The sequence below is a fragment of the Nesoenas mayeri genome (genome assembly GCF_963082525.1).
Source record: "Nesoenas mayeri genome assembly, chromosome: 30".
In the NCBI taxonomy this organism is placed as follows: domain Eukaryota; kingdom Metazoa; phylum Chordata; class Aves; order Columbiformes; family Columbidae; genus Nesoenas; species Nesoenas mayeri.
The window spans coordinates 1,477,176-1,492,772 of record NC_137564.1 but is presented as its reverse complement, the minus strand read 5'-3'; the positions used below and the strand labels follow the sequence as shown (position 1 = coordinate 1,492,772).

The 15,597-nt window shown below is 49.5% G+C and overlaps 1 protein-coding gene across 6 annotated transcripts in view; it reads left to right on the top strand.

The window, feature by feature from the left end:
• Positions 1 to 63: 63 nt before the first annotated feature.
• ASH1L (ASH1 like histone lysine methyltransferase) overlaps positions 64 to 15,597 on the top strand; it is a 37,411-nt gene continuing 21,877 nt past the window's right edge. For 5 of the 6 annotated variants that reach the window (XR_013923416.1, XR_013923417.1, XM_080360981.1 and 2 more), the window contains exons 1-3: positions 64 to 206; positions 5,240 to 5,762; positions 9,020 to 13,757. Coding sequence is in view for 4 of the 6 variants with exons in the window: in XM_080360981.1 (XP_080217107.1) it covers positions 5,340 to 5,762; positions 9,020 to 13,757 (5,161 nt within the window). In the remaining 2 variants the exon portion in view is untranslated. The remainder of the gene's footprint in view (positions 207 to 5,239; positions 5,763 to 9,019; positions 13,758 to 15,597) is intronic. The other variant, XM_080360980.1, reaches the window with a different exon arrangement.

Sequence of the window (15,597 nt, the reverse complement as noted above, 5' to 3'; positions counted from 1 at the left end):
GCGCGGGGCGGGCGGGGCGCCGGGCGCTCGCTCGCGGTGGAGCAGGAGCCGCCGCCATTTTGGTTTCGCTGCCTCGGCTCGGAGCACAGGGCCGAAGCGGCGGCCGGTCGCTCCGGGTCCCGCCCTGGCCCCGTCTGCGCGGGCGGCCGGGAAGATGCGGCGCGGAGGAGCCCGTCCTCGGCCCCGGCCGTGTTGTCGCTGACACGGTAAGGAGCGGGCGGGCGAGAGCGAGCGGGCGGGGACTGGGGACCGCCTCAGGCCCGGAGCCCGGGGGGAGGGGAGCCTGGCCGGGGAGCCGCCGCGGGGGCCGCCCCGCCCCGCACCGGCGCCTCAGGCGCGCGCTGCCCCGCATCCCCACCGCACCGCGGGCCTCCGCGCCTTCCCGCCCCGCCCGGCGGCGGGGTTTACCGGATCCCCGGGGCGTGTGTGCGGAGGGGCGGGGGGGGGGTCCCGGTGGTTGCGCGGGGCGGTTGCGTGAGGCGAGGCGGGGGATCCCTGACAGGCGGGCGCGCGCCGGGAGGGGGCGGGGGGATCCCTGACAGGCGGGAGCGCGCCGGGGCGGGGGGAGCGGGGGGATCCCCGGCCTGGCGGGGCGGGGAGGGGACGGGGGTCCCGGTGACAGGAGCGTGTGACGGGACAACCGCGGCCTGTGCCCTGCGGGGGTGGCAGCGAGGGCCTGACAGCCGCGCTGGGGCCGCCCCGGGGCGCGGGGGGCGGGAGATGCGCTGACAGCTGGGCCGCCGGGGGGAGCGGGCAGCCCTGGCAGCGACCCCGGGAGTCCCGGCCCCGCCAGCTGCCCGCGCCGCCTTTCAGGCCGGTTCCCGGTGCTGCGAGTCTCCACATCCCCCGAAGTTTTCGTTTTTCTGGTGGTGCCCCGCTGGTGGGGGGTGCTGAGGTGATGGAGCCGGGGGGGGGCGGTTCTCGCAGCTTTTCTTTGGGTGCTTTTGGGGATATTGGCTGTTTTAGATCAGTGGCTTATCGACTTTTCTGCTTGCTGTCCTCCCCCGAAATCTTATTTCTGAATTTTTACTTCTGTTGGATTTCTCATTTTAATGATGAGTATTTTGGGACCCTCTTTCCCTGAAAATAAGACAGGGCCTTATATTATTTTTTTGCTCCGAAAAATGCCTTTTTAAACACGTATAGCTGCCTGGACACTTTGTGAATGAACTCTGTCTAGGGCTTACTTTTTGGAGTAGGGCTTGTATTTTGAGCATCTTCAAAAATCCAGAAAAATCATGCGAGGGCTTATTTTTGGGATAGGTCTTATTTTGGGGGTGGTTCTTATTTGATGGTTGAGCCTAATGTATCATAGCCTTGCCCATCGCTCAGCTCAGAAGCCAAAATGCGTTGCTGTCCTTTTCTTTCTACTAGACAGTCTCCTGACTTTCTGACTTGTGTTTCTCGCCCTGGGTTTGTGGTTCCTTCACCCTGTTAATTACTTAGCAGAGAACTAGAAACGACTTGGAATGTGGGTTTCCATCGGATGGCCTCGGGACACACATTCATTCTCCTGGGAGTTGCGCCTTGTCAGGAGCCACTAAGGGAAATTTGAGATAGTGGATCCTCACGCTGGCTTTCTAGGCTCGGTAGGAGAGTTTTGGGGAGCAGGGACGGACACGCGGTAAAAATCTGTGGCTTTACCTTCATACATTTCAACAGAAATACTTAGAATTTTCAAGCGCAGCGCACCTTTTTGCGTCCTTCCGTGTTTAGTTTGAGCGCCTTCCTCGCCTTAGTGTAGATCACACCTGCCAATAGGAGGTTTTGCGAGAACGTGGGAGTTTGGAGGAGTTTTTGGGGTGAATCCTTCAAGACTTGCGTTTTCACGTGGTCATTTCTGAGGAGCTGGAGCCCATCGCTGGTGCTTTGCCTCTGCGCGAATGGGAAGTTCTGGCAGCTGGTTGAACATATGGGTAGAGATGGGCTCTAAAATCATCATCTGGCTGCCTATTTGAGTTCTTAAGAAGCGTTCTGACTCGAAAATGGAAGCGTCAGTAGCTTTTCTAAACTGTACAAGACAGATTTTTTCTTATTTTGAGGGGGTCTAAGTACATCTTGGTTTTAAAGATAAAATTATCGCTGCTGCTTTTTGGACTTAAGTTGCATTTGATTGCTACAGGCAGTCAAGAGTCATCTAAAAAGCACTTAATGCTAAAGTGATAATGAACAGTAAAATATTTCGAGTCATAATTTATAAAGAGAAGTTTGTTTCCAGTTGTTTTCAGAAGTTTAAACTGTCTTGAGGATGCGAAAAGCAGTTGAAGCACTTGGTGCAAGAGATAGATAGGCTTGTCGATATCAATTATAATGCTGCTGTCACGAGAAAAATAGAAAAATGGCACACACAGTTACTGAATCTCAGTTATTTTTAAATAGATATTGTTGTGAAATGGATTGTTGACTTAAAAAAAGAATTAATGTGCACTGCCATTGGCAAGAGGTTGAGTTTTGCTGTTGTGGACACGTTTCTTCCACTCCAGTGGGTCATGTATGTCGTCTCAGGAGAAAACAATACCAAATCTGATATGCGGACCTAATGTGGTTATTCTGTGACAGAGGAATCAGGATTTATTGCTCATTTTCTGTCTCATGGCACTACCTGTTGTGCAGCACGGCTCGCGTGGGGCATAACCAAAGGCATCAGATGCGCGTTTTGTCAGGAGCTAAAGGCAAAGTACTGGGTTGACTGTGTCCTTTATGTTATTTTTTATTAAATGGGTATAAATATAAGAGGGTTTTGTTTAGAAAAATCCATTGAAAGACATTAGATGGAGGGGTGGACCTCTCAGGAAGTTCCTGATTCACAGGTTTAGAGGCTGGGAGGGTATGTTAGCAGAATGGACCGCAGCACATGTTGGGCTTTTTCATGCTTTTCCCTAGGCAGTCAGTATTGGCTAAGGGGGCTAACAGCCTAAGGCTGAATGAACCTTGGGTCCCATCAAATCTGGGTTTTGTGTGCGGCGTTTAGCAATTTCATATCAACAGTGAAACAACATTATTGGGCGAGTCAAAATTCAGTCTTGGGTTGCCAGACTTTTTCACAGAACCCCAGAGTGTGAGGGGTTGGAGGGCCCTGGAAAGCTCATCCAGTGCAACCCCCCCGGAGCAGGAACACCCGGCTGAGGTTACACAGGAAGGTGTCCAGGCGGGTTGGAATGTCTGCACAGAAGGAGACTCCACACCCTCCCTGGGCAGCCTGGGCCAGGCTCTGCCACCCTCACCCCAACAAGTTGCTTCTCATCTGCCAGCGGAACCTCCTGTGTTGCAGTTTGCACCCATTGCCCCTTGTCCTGTCCCTGGTTGTCACCAGCAGAGCCTGGCTCCATCCTCCTGACACTGCCCCTTGCCATCTTGAGCCCCAGCAATGAGTCCCCCCTCAGGCTCCTCTTGTCCAGCTCCAGAGCCCCAGCTCCCTCAGCCTTTCCTCATAACGGAAATCTAGACAGTTCTTAATCTTTCAGGGATCAGTATCATCAGATTTGGTGCTTTGTAAGTCTGTAGTCTGTTAAACAAGACTTACAAGTTAGCAGAATAAATGTGGAAAACAAACACACAGATGTACCTTGTAGCTCACAGGTAAATATGTTCATTTTAAGTCTTGAAAGTACCAAATTGGGGGAGTTCTCAGGGTAAATTCATGCAAGCAGCAAGTGCTAAGGAACGGGAACAAGTGAAAAATCAAGGTACAGTTCTGGGCACCTTGAGAACGGTGACAGGAAACTTGAACTTGATGAGCTGGGGAAGAAAAATACGTTTTTGGGATTCAAAGAGTCGAGATCTAATCAGGTCCCAGTTCTGAGAATAATCAAATCGGCCGGTACGTGTTCTGTGATTTCGGGGCGGGGGGTAATTGGAGAGTCAGAGAGACAATTACAGTGATCGAGGCAGAACATGATTAGGTCCAGGATTAGCATTTTTGTTGTCTGTGCGGAGAGGAATTAATGGATAAACAAAGTGACCTGCTATGAGTTGATGAGAGCCATCAATTTGATGACTTTGCTTCTGGGATAGTTCCTGATCATGTGTTATCACAGAATAAGGTTTTAACACAATTCTTTAATTCTCAGTGTGCACTTAGTCTCGGTCTTGCAGTTTCTAAGGTCAGTGTATAAGTGAAATTACCTCCTTAAAATCTTGTTATCAAGCAAATATGGAGCCAAATACAGCACTGTGGGATGGTGACTCCACCTGGGCAGCCTCTTCCAACAGCCCTTAGGGGAAGAAATTACCCCAAATATCCAACCTCAACCTCCCCTGGTGCAACTTGAGGCTGTTTCCTCATTGAAACCTTCTGAAACCATTGACACTCATTTGGAACCGTCGGAATGGGGTTTTTATAGCGTTTCTTACCATTTGGGTTTAATTCTTGTGATGCTCTTCTCAGTACGTCGCTGCTTTGGTTTTTTTCCAACCTGCCTCTGATGTATTGAGCTTTTCAAAATGTTAGAGATATTTTAATAAATAAAAATAGAGTGGGGTACCCAGAGTTTGGTTGTTCTGCCACCCTGTGCACATTGTCTGCCCGCCAGGGATTTGAAACCCCCGCAGGAGCACATTGACTCCAGTCAACTTCTGCTTTAGTTTTTTATGGCAGTTAAGATGAAAAAGCTCCCTCTAATATCTCAGGATAACTAGGTTAATTATATATACATAACAGTGTGGGCTTTTCTGTTCCCATGCTGCAGGATGTACAAATTACTGTGTGAATATATTGGGTGATTTTTTTTCCTGCTCTCCCATCCTTCTTCCTGAATTGTGGAGAGTCCTCAACTAAAAAGCAGGTTTTGTGGCATGGTGGGAAACCAGTGCATACTTGGGTGAAGCTCAACTTTCCTAGTGGCTCAGATGATTAAAATCGGTTTGTCTCTGATTTCTGGGTGCTTTATAATAGGTTTATTAGCTGGATCATTCCTTAGATGCAACCGTTTCAGTAGGTCTGGACTAAGAGCAGCTGGGCTCTGCTTTTCAATAAAAACCCTTATTTTGGTGGTCCATATTAAAAGCCTTAATAATTACTTGAAGTGCCCCTTGGATTAACTTGAAATTGCATTATAATATTCATACCCTTTTGATTTTCACCAATCATTTAAAAGTGGGTTTACAGATAAATTGTATTTTTGTAGGAGGTTACGGGAAGGTTTGGTGTTTTGAAACATCAGCTGCATAATTGCGCTTGTCTGAATATTCAAAATATTAATTTCTGCTAGAAAATTAACATTTCCTGCTGTCTCTACAGAGTAAAAGATGCTGGCTGCCAGTAGTGGAACAGATCTTCTGTGGAACACATCTCTGTAAATCTTCCCTCCAGTTACCTGAAGGCAAATATTCCGCCTGTGATGGACCCTCGGAATACTGCTATGTTAGGCTTGGCTTCCGATTCTGACGGGTTTGCTGGGAAAAGCCCCTCTGTGGCAAACGTTGGCACGGTGGTGGGCAAAGGGGAAGCCGAGCTAGAAAGTTGCGCCAAGGAAGAAGACGACGGCAAGAAGAAGAACCGGGAGGGGACCAGCGCCGAGAATGGGAAGAACGAGGCTCTGAGCGACGCGCAGCAACAGTTTTCGGTGAAAGAAACCAATTTTTCCGAGGGAAACTTGAAGCTGAAGATTGGGCTTCAAGCCAAGCGAACGAAAAAGCCTCCCAAGAACCTGGAGAATTATGTGTGCCGGCCCGCTATAAAAACCAGCATCAAGCAACCCAGAAGGGCACCCAAGAGTGGGAAGATGACAGATGAGAAGAATGAGCATTGTCCTTCGAAACAAGTGAGTCGTGTATTTATGTAGCGTTTTGCAAGTCCTAGTAAATTTAAACTCGATTTAAAAGCAGAGTTGCAACCCTGGATTTCAGCAGGGCAAACTTGGGCCTTTTCAGGCAATGGCTGGGGGAAATCCCGTGGGCAAGGCTGCTTGAAGGTAAAGGGGCCCAAGATAGTTGGTTGGTGTTCAGGAACTGCTTCTACCGGGCACAAGATCAGAGCATCCCGACACGTAGGAAGCCAAGGAAGGGAGCCAGGAGAGCTGCGTGGTTAAACAGGGAGCTGCTGGGTGTGCTCAAGTGGAAGAGGAGAGTTTCTAGATCAAGGCATATCAGGAATAAGAGGGTCATTGGGGGCGGTCAACACGGCTTCACCAAGGGGAAGTCGTGCTTGACCAACCTCATTGACTTTTATGAGGACATAACAAGATGGATGGATGATGGCAGAGCGGTGGATGTGATCTACCTTGACTTGAGTAGGGCATTGACACAGTCTCCCACAGCATCCTCACAGCTAAACTGAGGGAGTGCGGGCTGGATGAGCGGGGAGTGAGGTGACTGTGAACTGCATGAAGGGAAGAAGCCAGAGAGTCGTGGTCAATGGGGCAGAGCCCAGCTGAGGCCAGAATCCAGTGCAGTGCCTCAGGGGGCAGTACTGGGGCCGGGATTATTCAATGTATTCATCAATGATTTGGACGAGGGAATAGAGTGACTGTCAGTGAGTTTGCTGGTGACACCAAGCTGGGAGGAGTGGGTGACACTGGAAGCTGTGCTGCCATCAGAGACCTGCACAGGCTGGAGAGCTGGGCGGGTAGAAATGTGATGAAATAGAACAAGGGCAAGTGTAGAGTCTTGAATGTGGGCAGAACAACCCCAGGTTCCAGTGTAAGTTGGGGAATGACCTGTTGGAGAGCAGTGTAGGGGAAAGGGACCTGGGGGTCCTGAGGACAGCAGGGTGACCATGAGCCAGCACTGGGCCCTTGTGGCCAGGAAGCCAATGGTACCTGGAGTGGGTTAGAAGGGGGTGGTCAGTAGGTCAGAGAGGTTCTCCTGCCCCTCTGCTCTGCCCTGGGGAGACCACACCTGGAATATGGTGTCCAGTTGTGGCCCCTCAGCTCCAGCAGGACAGGGAACTGCTGGAGAGAGTCCAGCGCAGGGCAACAAAAATGTGGCTGTGGATTTGCTGTGCTTGTCTCTAGTGTTTGGGTTTCTGTATTTGAAGGAAGGAAAATTCCTTGACTTGGTACTGAGAGCACATGTGGCTGCCGTACCCAAACCTTTGTCTCTCACCTGCTGTACCCGGATTTAAGTTTTCATTGAGGAAGGGAATCTTCCAAACAAATAATCATAGAACGTCCCGAGTTGGAAGGGACCCACGGTGAAACAAGTTGGAACGCGCCTTTTTGCTCCATCTCCTCGTTTCTTTCTGAAACTGCTGAGTGCGGTATTGTGTAGTTCTTTTTATTGCCCTTGGTTATGTAGGAAAGTTTGCTGATGAAATCACAGCCACTACGTGCGGATTTGCAAAGGAAAAAGTAACCGAGCTAAAGAGGCGTTTTGTTTTCCTTCTGAACAGCCTGAGAATCTTTTCCGCAGGATCTGAGACATAAGTTTTTGTCTTAGTCTAATTATACAAAGGCTTTTGGAATAAATATTTTAGTTTTTAAAACACAAAATGGTATTGTGTAACCTAGACCTTTTGCACAGCTTTGCACCTGGCTGAAACCCACCATCCGAAAGGCAGAATAATATGGAATAGATCTTGGATATATTGACTGAAACTGCTTGTGATCCCAGAAGAACTGGTTTAAACTGTTACGTGCCATAGTCATCAGTGAAGCGGCTTGAAGTCCGTGCTTGTTTGCAGCCATAGAAGGGGAGTTAGACATAAAACATCTCCAAGGTGCTGGGATTTGTTTCTTGGTTTTTGCTATTTTTTCTGTGACAGAATTGTTAGTAGTCTTCACAAAGCTTCCCTGCCTTAACATCCAGCTCGATGCTTTCTCTGGGATAAAACTGCATTTCTTCAAGTCCAGCGGCGACAGGGGACGCTCTGCTCCATGGAACCACACAACCAAAATACCGAATGTGCTGCAGGTAAGTCCAGCGTGCAGCACCAGGAGCAAAACAACAGCGAGAGGCTAAATAACCCATTAATAGAGCTGCACGTGAACGTGGCCACACCAGCCATTGAAGCTTTCAAGTGCTGTGGGCACCGAAAACCACTTTGGAACGTATTTTGGACTTCAGATCTCTCCTTCCCATCTCACAGAGCGATTGTTTGTGCAACAGAAGATATTTCAGGAACGCGTGGCACCTCTTTATTCTGACACATCACGGCTCCTCGCCTCCCAGACGGTGTTTTGTGAGGATGAGGGGTGGCTAATTTGGGGGGAACTTCCTAAAATGTGACGCTCCAGCATCGTTTCCATGAGCTCGCAGCTGCCACGGAACAGCCGGGCTCAGCGCCAAGCCGCTCTCCGGAGAACAGAGTCTTTTTCACGCCACGGCTTTCAAACCAGCCGCCGATGCGACGGGTGGGTTTTGTTCTGCGACCGCAGCAGGTTTGGAGCCACCCGAGCCCACCCGATGCTCGGGGCCGCCCTCCCTCAAGAGAATTTTGATAGTGACGTTATCGCTGTTCTCATTACATCTTTTTTCACTTTCTGGAAACACACTTGGGCTTGTAGGGCAGCGATCGTAACAGTGAGTGAAACTGCATTTTCAAGGATTTTCGTGTGGACCTAATAAAGAAACAGGCAGCGATGCACACATGGGCTGATCTGGTTTTACTCATTTTTAGATAACTTTCTTAAAAGTACTTGTAGTTGGCGTGTACCAGCACTGCTGCTGTGACCGGTGGCCGCCGCGCCGGCCCTCGCAGCGCATTGCTCGGCTCCTTCTCCGTGCCATGTGAGGTCTTCAAGTGCTGTCACCCTATAAATAGCTAGCCCAGTGTTAATGGGTTTTTAAAATAAACAGCAACAGTATTTTTGGATAATGTTTATCGTTGGGGGACAGATTAAATGGTTTATGTTTGAGGACTGGGAGCGAGCTTGGGTTTCCTTAACATCAGAAAAGCCTTGATGTGTCCACTGAAACAGATTTGCTTGAAAATGAATAGGATCATGAAGCATGTGTTTATATACTTACCCCGTTATCAAAAGCGGGTATTAATCATCTCAACATAAAGAGATACTGTGTTGCTCAGAGAGGGTCTTTGTGCTCTGTTCCTAAAGATTTTGTTTTTATGATTAACTTCTAGGACCCTTCAAAGTCGTACAAGAAAGCCGGAGAAGCTGCAACAGTTGACTTACGTGTGGAAGAAGGTATACAAGTAGAAACAAATCCTTTAGCTAAGAAAGTTCCCCCATTGCACTCTGAAATGACCGATTATATAAAGTCATCTCCTCCGACCCTTATCAGTAGCCATAATTCTGACTTAAAGGATAGAACACAAATTAACGGAGCGACAACTGTAACAGAAAAATTGGCTCAACTTATTGCAACTTGTCCCCCTTCAAAGTCTTCCAAAACAAAGCAGAAGAAGCCTGGAAACGGAACCGCGTCTGGTTTGCTGAAAGACTCTGGGAAGAAGCTGCCTGGAACCGTAACGGCAAGTGGGTTAGTTAATAAAGATTTGGTAAAGAAATTGCCGGGATCTGGTCTTGCAGTTGGTTTGGTGAATAAGGACTCAGGGAAGAAGCCGTTAGGGATCGGTAGCGCAGCCATATTGGTGAACAAGGACTCTGGGAAGAAGCCACAAGGAATCGGCCCGTTAATCGGCCTGGTTAACAAGGACTCTGGGAAGAGGCCGCCAGGGATCAGCAGCCCAACTGGGTTAGTTAACAAGGATCTGGGAAAGAAACAGCCGGTGACCAGCTCCGCGGTGGGATTAATCAGCAAAGACGTTGGGAGGAAACTTCTGGGCATCGGCACTCCAGTGGGATTGACTAGTAAGGAGCCTGTCAAGAAGCCGGTGGGGATTGGCGCTCCAACAGGATTGATTAACAAGGATGCCGGGAAGAAATTGCTGGGAATGAGTAGTCCTACAGGACTGGTGAACAAGGACTCAGGGAGAAAGATGCTGGGAACTGGCAATCCGACAGTTCTGCCCAACAAAGACTCCGGAAGGAAAACACCAGCGATCGGCAGCCCAGCGGGACCGGTTAACAAGGACTGCGGGAGGAAGATGGCAGGAATGAGCGCTCCGGTGGGGTTGGTGAGCAAGGACTCTGGAAAGAAGCCACCAGGAATGGGCAATCCGGTGGGTTTGGTTAACAAGGACTCTGGAGCTCTGAAAGCAGACGCTCTCCTGCCCTCCTCGGAGCCCTTTGACCTTCCTTGCAGTTCAGACCTCAGCAGCCTCGAAAGCCATGAGACTACAGATTTACTGAAGGAAAATACCACTAGCAAAACATTTGAGAAGCATAGTATGAGACAGAGTAAAGAAAGCATCTTGGACAAATTCTCGATTCGGAAAGAAATCGCTGATGTAGGCAAGGAGATGTTCAGTGAAGGAATCTGCGTTCCACAGGATGCTTACTCAACCGGTGAGAAAGGGATTTACGAAACGTCAAAGCACGAAAAACAGCCTCCAGTATATTGCACTTCGCCAGACTTCAGAACAGGAGGCGCCTCAGACGTATCGACGGCAAAGTCCCCGTTCAGCGCAGTGGGAGAGGGGAACCTCCCGTCGCCTTCGCCCACGGTGTCTGTTACCACCTTGAACAGGAGCCTCTCGACGGCGCTGGCGTCCAGCGCGTTGCATTTGAGCTCCACGGCGGATCTCTTAGAAGGCATCTCAGACCAGATCGGCAAAACTCAGTTTTCCTCTGGCAGTACGCTTCTGAATATTAACAGAACGTTGAACCACGCTCTGAGCACTGATTTTAAAGGTGCTGATAAAGATTTGAATGATTCGAAAGCTGCTTACGTAGAAACTTCAAGAACTAGTCCTCCTACAGGGAAAAAGCCGATTTTGGCAGCTGAAACAAACATCCATGCTACTGTCACCCCTTCAGTAGTTAGTTTTACGAGCTTGTTTAGCAGCAAGCAGTTCCTAAAGATCGGTGCGATAGCTGCATCGGATAAATCCTGCCAAGGAGCAAAAAACCTGAGCGCTACTCAGCAATCCAAACCTCTAAAGAAAAGGAAAGGGAGGAAGCCACGGTGGACTAAGGTGGTGTCACGAAACGCCTGTCGACCTCCGAAGGGTCTAGAACTAGAAAGGTCAGAGCTTTTTAAAAATATTTCCTACAGTGCACTATCGAGCGGTAACTTGGAGCAGGCCAAATTCTTGAAAAACATAGGATCGTCTTCATTCGTGGAGCACGAATTTGTCAAGCATCAGTTGCCAAAACTGAGCGAAAGCAGCGGACCGTCGCTGGCGCTGTTAGCCGAGGCTGACAAGCAAACTCCAAAGTTCTACAGCGCTCACAAACAACCCTCTGGTTTGTGTATGTCCGACGATTTCTTACCTGATATGTATAAACCCAAAAGGGGAAGACCGAAATCCAAGGAGATGCCGGAGCTCGAAGGTCCTCCCAAAAGAACTCTAAAGATCCCAGCGTCCAAAGTCTTTTCGATGCAGTCGAAAGAAGAGCAAGAACCTCCGATTTTGCAGCCTGAAGTAGAAATTCCCTCCCTAAAACAGAGCTTAGCAGGACAAGCTTTTCCCAAGAAGAGAGGGAGACCTAAAAGGCAGATCAGGTCATCCATTAAAATGAAGCCACCTATTCTTTCTGTGGCACCTTTCGTTGGGACAGATAACTCGAGCAAGATGGAATCGGAGAGCGATCAGCACCGAGGCGGGGACTTTTTTGAGCGAAAGGACCAGCTCCGAGGGCCAGAAGAAGTCCAAAAACCTCCCATTTGCAGTATGACTGATTTGGAAGTAGACTCGGACAGAAAAGTCGCCAAGAGAAATAACGGACAGTTAATGAAAACAATTATCCGAAAAATAAATAAAATGAAGACCCTGAAGCGAAAGAAGCTTTTGAATCAGATTCTATCTAGTACAGTGGAACCAAATAACAAAGGGAAAGTGCAATCGAAACTCCACAACACAGTGTCGACTCTTGCTGCCACGTTTGGTTCAAAATTAGGCCAGCAAATAAATGTCAGCAAGAAAGGAACCATTTATATAGGAAAAAGGAGAGGAAGGAAGCCTAAAGCTGTCCTGAACGGTATTTTAACCGGCAGCTCCGCCGGTTTGACAGTTCTTGAGAAGTCGGCTCAGCAAATCCCGGGTACGTCACTAGGACAAGTTCTTCCCCATTTGCTGCCTTCACCGACGACTAACTCCGAGATTCTTCCGTCCCCGGTTTGCTCGCAGTCGTCCGCGGTGAGCGGGGGCCAGAGCCCCGTGGGCAGCGACGCGGGCTTTATCGAGCCCAGCTCGGTGCCGTACTTACACATCCACTCCCGGCAAGGGAGCGTCGTCCAGACCCTCGCCATGAAGAAAGCCGCCAAGGGAAGGAGGAGATTATCCCCCCCAACGCTGCTGCCAAACTCTCCTTCTCACCTGAGCGAGCTGACGTCGCTCAAAGAGGCCACTCCGTCCCCGGTGAGCGAGTCCCACAGCGACGAGACCATTCCCAGCGACAGTGGGATAGGAACGGACAACAACAGCACTTCGGATCGAGCCGAGAAATTCTGCGGGCAGAAGAAGAAAAGGCATTCGTTCGATCACGTTTCCCTCATCCCGCCCGAAACTTCCACCGTGCTGAGTAACCTGAAAGAAAAGCATAAACACAAGTGCAAGCGCCGCAGTCACGATTACCTCAGTTACGACAAGATGAAGAGGCAGAAGCGAAAAAGGAAAAAGAAGTACCCTCAGCTTCGAGGCAGGCAGGACCCGGATTTCCTCGCCGAATTAGAAGAATTAATAAGTCGATTAAGCGAAATCCGAATAACCCACAGAAGCCACCACTTCATCCCGCGAGATTTACTGCCTACCATTTTCAGGATAAATTTCAACAGCTTCTACACTCATCCTACTTTTCCTTTAGATCCTTTGCACTACATTAGGAAACCTGATTTAAAGAAAAAGAGGGGCAGACCTCCCAAAATGCGCGAGGCGATGGCAGAAATGCCGTTCATGCACAGCCTGAGCTTCCCTCTCTCCAGCACCGGGTTCTACCCCTCGTACGGCATGCCTTACTCTCCCTCTCCCCTCGCGGCCGCTCCCATCGGCTTAGGCTATTACGGAAGGTACCCCCCGACTCTTTATCCTCCTCCACCCTCTCCTTCTTTTACTACCCCCCTCCCACCACCTTCCTACATGCACACGGGCCACTTGCTTCTCAACCCCACCAAATACCACAAGAAGAAGCATAAACTTTTACGCCAGGAGGCTTTTCTCACGACGAGCCGGACTCCGCTCTTGTCCATGAGCACGTACCCCAGCGTTCCGCCCGAAATGGCTTACGGTTGGATGCTGGAACACAAGCACAGGCATCGCCATAAACACCGCGAGCACCGTTCTTCGGAACAGCCGCAGGTTTCCATGGACACTCTGGCGGCGAATGGCTCCTCTAGAACGGTTCTGGAGTCCTTGAAGCGCTACAGGTTTGGGAAGGAGGCCGGCGAGAGGTACAAACATAAAGACAAACACAGATGTCACATGTCGTGTCCACACCTGTCACCTTCCAAGGGTTTGCTAAGCAGAGACGAACAGTGGGTGCGGAGGGAGCCTTCGGAGTCTAATTCCTTAGCGCTGGGGCTGCAGACGCCGCTCCAGATTGACTGTTCAGACAATTCCCCGGCTCTGTCCCTGGGGGGATTCACTCCGAGCTCCGAGCCGCCCAGCAGCGACGAGCACACCAACCTTTTCACAAGTGCAATAGGCAGCTGCAGAGTCGCAAACTCCGCGGGCGCCAACGGCCGGAAAAAATTAACGGACAGCCCGGGACTCTTCAGTGCGCAAGACAACGCGTTAAACCGCCCCCTCCGAAAGGAGCCCTTGCCCTCTAGCGACAAGGCGCTGCAGCCGCTGGCAGGTAAGGGAGCTCTCGCCGCGCGCGCTTTCCCGCGAGTCTCGCTGCTTTACGTTGTACAGATGTGCTAGAAACGGAGGGCAGGTGTCGCTTTGGCTCTGGGAACCCTTCCAGGTTGGATTTTGGTGAATTGCGGTTGGATTTTTGCGCGGGAGCGTCTCTGTTCTGTTAAAGCAATTCGTGTAGCGTTTGGGACAGACTCACAGCGTCTCCTTGTTGAAGAACCCCTTCCCACCAGCACTTTGTTGCTCTGTTATAAAGTTACACTAAGGATGCTTAGGAAAAGGTCTTTTCCCGTACCATTTTTCCTGGAGAATGAGTTAAAATTTCTCTTTGTTTCCCTTTGTTCCAAAGCTCGGTTGCTTGCGTTTAGACCAGCTACTAACCTTGCCATTGAAGAAAATGCTTCCTTTCTCCTTTCTAACTCTGTTTTAGTTATTTTGATAACTCTACTGGCATAAAACTTTTGCTCCCTGACTCTAGGCCGCTCGCGACATCTCTGAACAGTCACTGAGTGCTGCTGGAGATGCCCGAGAGCAAAACTTGCGATGCTGGGTTATTTAGAACTGGGAAACACGTCTTACCCTCCAGCAAAACCCAGGCAGAGCTGCACAGAAAATCACGATAATGCTGCGGGGGGGTTGGGAAGCGACTTCTGCTCTGAAATGTATCTAACGTGAGATTTAGGACTTGAAGATGTTGTGGTACAAATCACTTTCCCTACTGGCTTCAGTGGCGCTTCGTGCTGCACTTCGTTATTCCAGGTGTTTGCGGGAATGATTTTCACATTTATCCACTTTAATTGCCGTGGGCACGTTAGGGAAACCGTGTCACAAAAGACAAACCTGCGAAAGACCAAGAGCGGCTCGTGCTCCTTCTGTTGCTGGATAAAGAAGCCTGAGAGCTTCTCCTCCCCCTCCAGAACTTGCCCACGCTCTCCCTTCGCATTCAAATCATTTCTCAAAAACACTCGTGACTAAGATTTCACAGAGCAAACCACCCAGTAGTGAATAATACGAATAATTAATAAAGTGCCTTCCTTACTCTCATCTTCCCCCTTGAGATGCTCCCATTGCGGCGCCTCCTGCTGCCTCCCTGCTCTGTACCAAAGGGTTTTTCCTCTGCCTTTTCTTTTGGCGTTTGGAGGTTTTACATTTTGCTGCTTTATTTTAAGGGCAGTTGGAAGCGATTGGTTTGTTTTTACATGTTCATATTACTTCGCAGTATTTCATATTAGTAAAAGTCCTCGGGGCGGGGGGACATGGCAATAAATGCACGGGATTGCTCCTCCTACAGCCGAAATCAAAGGGTTCCATTTGCATGTTGCGTTCTGGTTTTAACTGCAGAGCTGGATTGTGATTCTGAAACTATTACCAGGAAAGACTTGGATGCGTTTGTGCGCTTCAGAAAATAGTGCAGGTGGAGAAGAAAACTTGTGGTGCATTAAAGATCGTTTCTATATGAAACCAAATCCAATTTAGGTGCATCCTCGAGGAAACGCTGAATCGGAGCAGTTGAAACAAGTAGTCGAAGACCAACTTTTAAAAATGGTTCTGCGTGATCCGCAAGGGATATTCCTGATATTTTATTTCAGAAGTATCCCATATGGAATGTTTTGTCTCTGAGATGTTTGTAGAACGCTGTCACCTGTTCCTCTGCCGTTCCCAGCGGCCTTTAGTGAACTTCTACAGCTTCACACTGCATGTTGTTTCCAATAAGCGATGGCTTAGCAGGAGCTGCTCACAATTCCTGGAAGGAAAGGGAAAGAAAAACCATCATCAGCCGTTCCGAGGGGATCGGTGCCATGGAAAAGTCTTTCCAGCCTTCGTTCCACCTACAACTC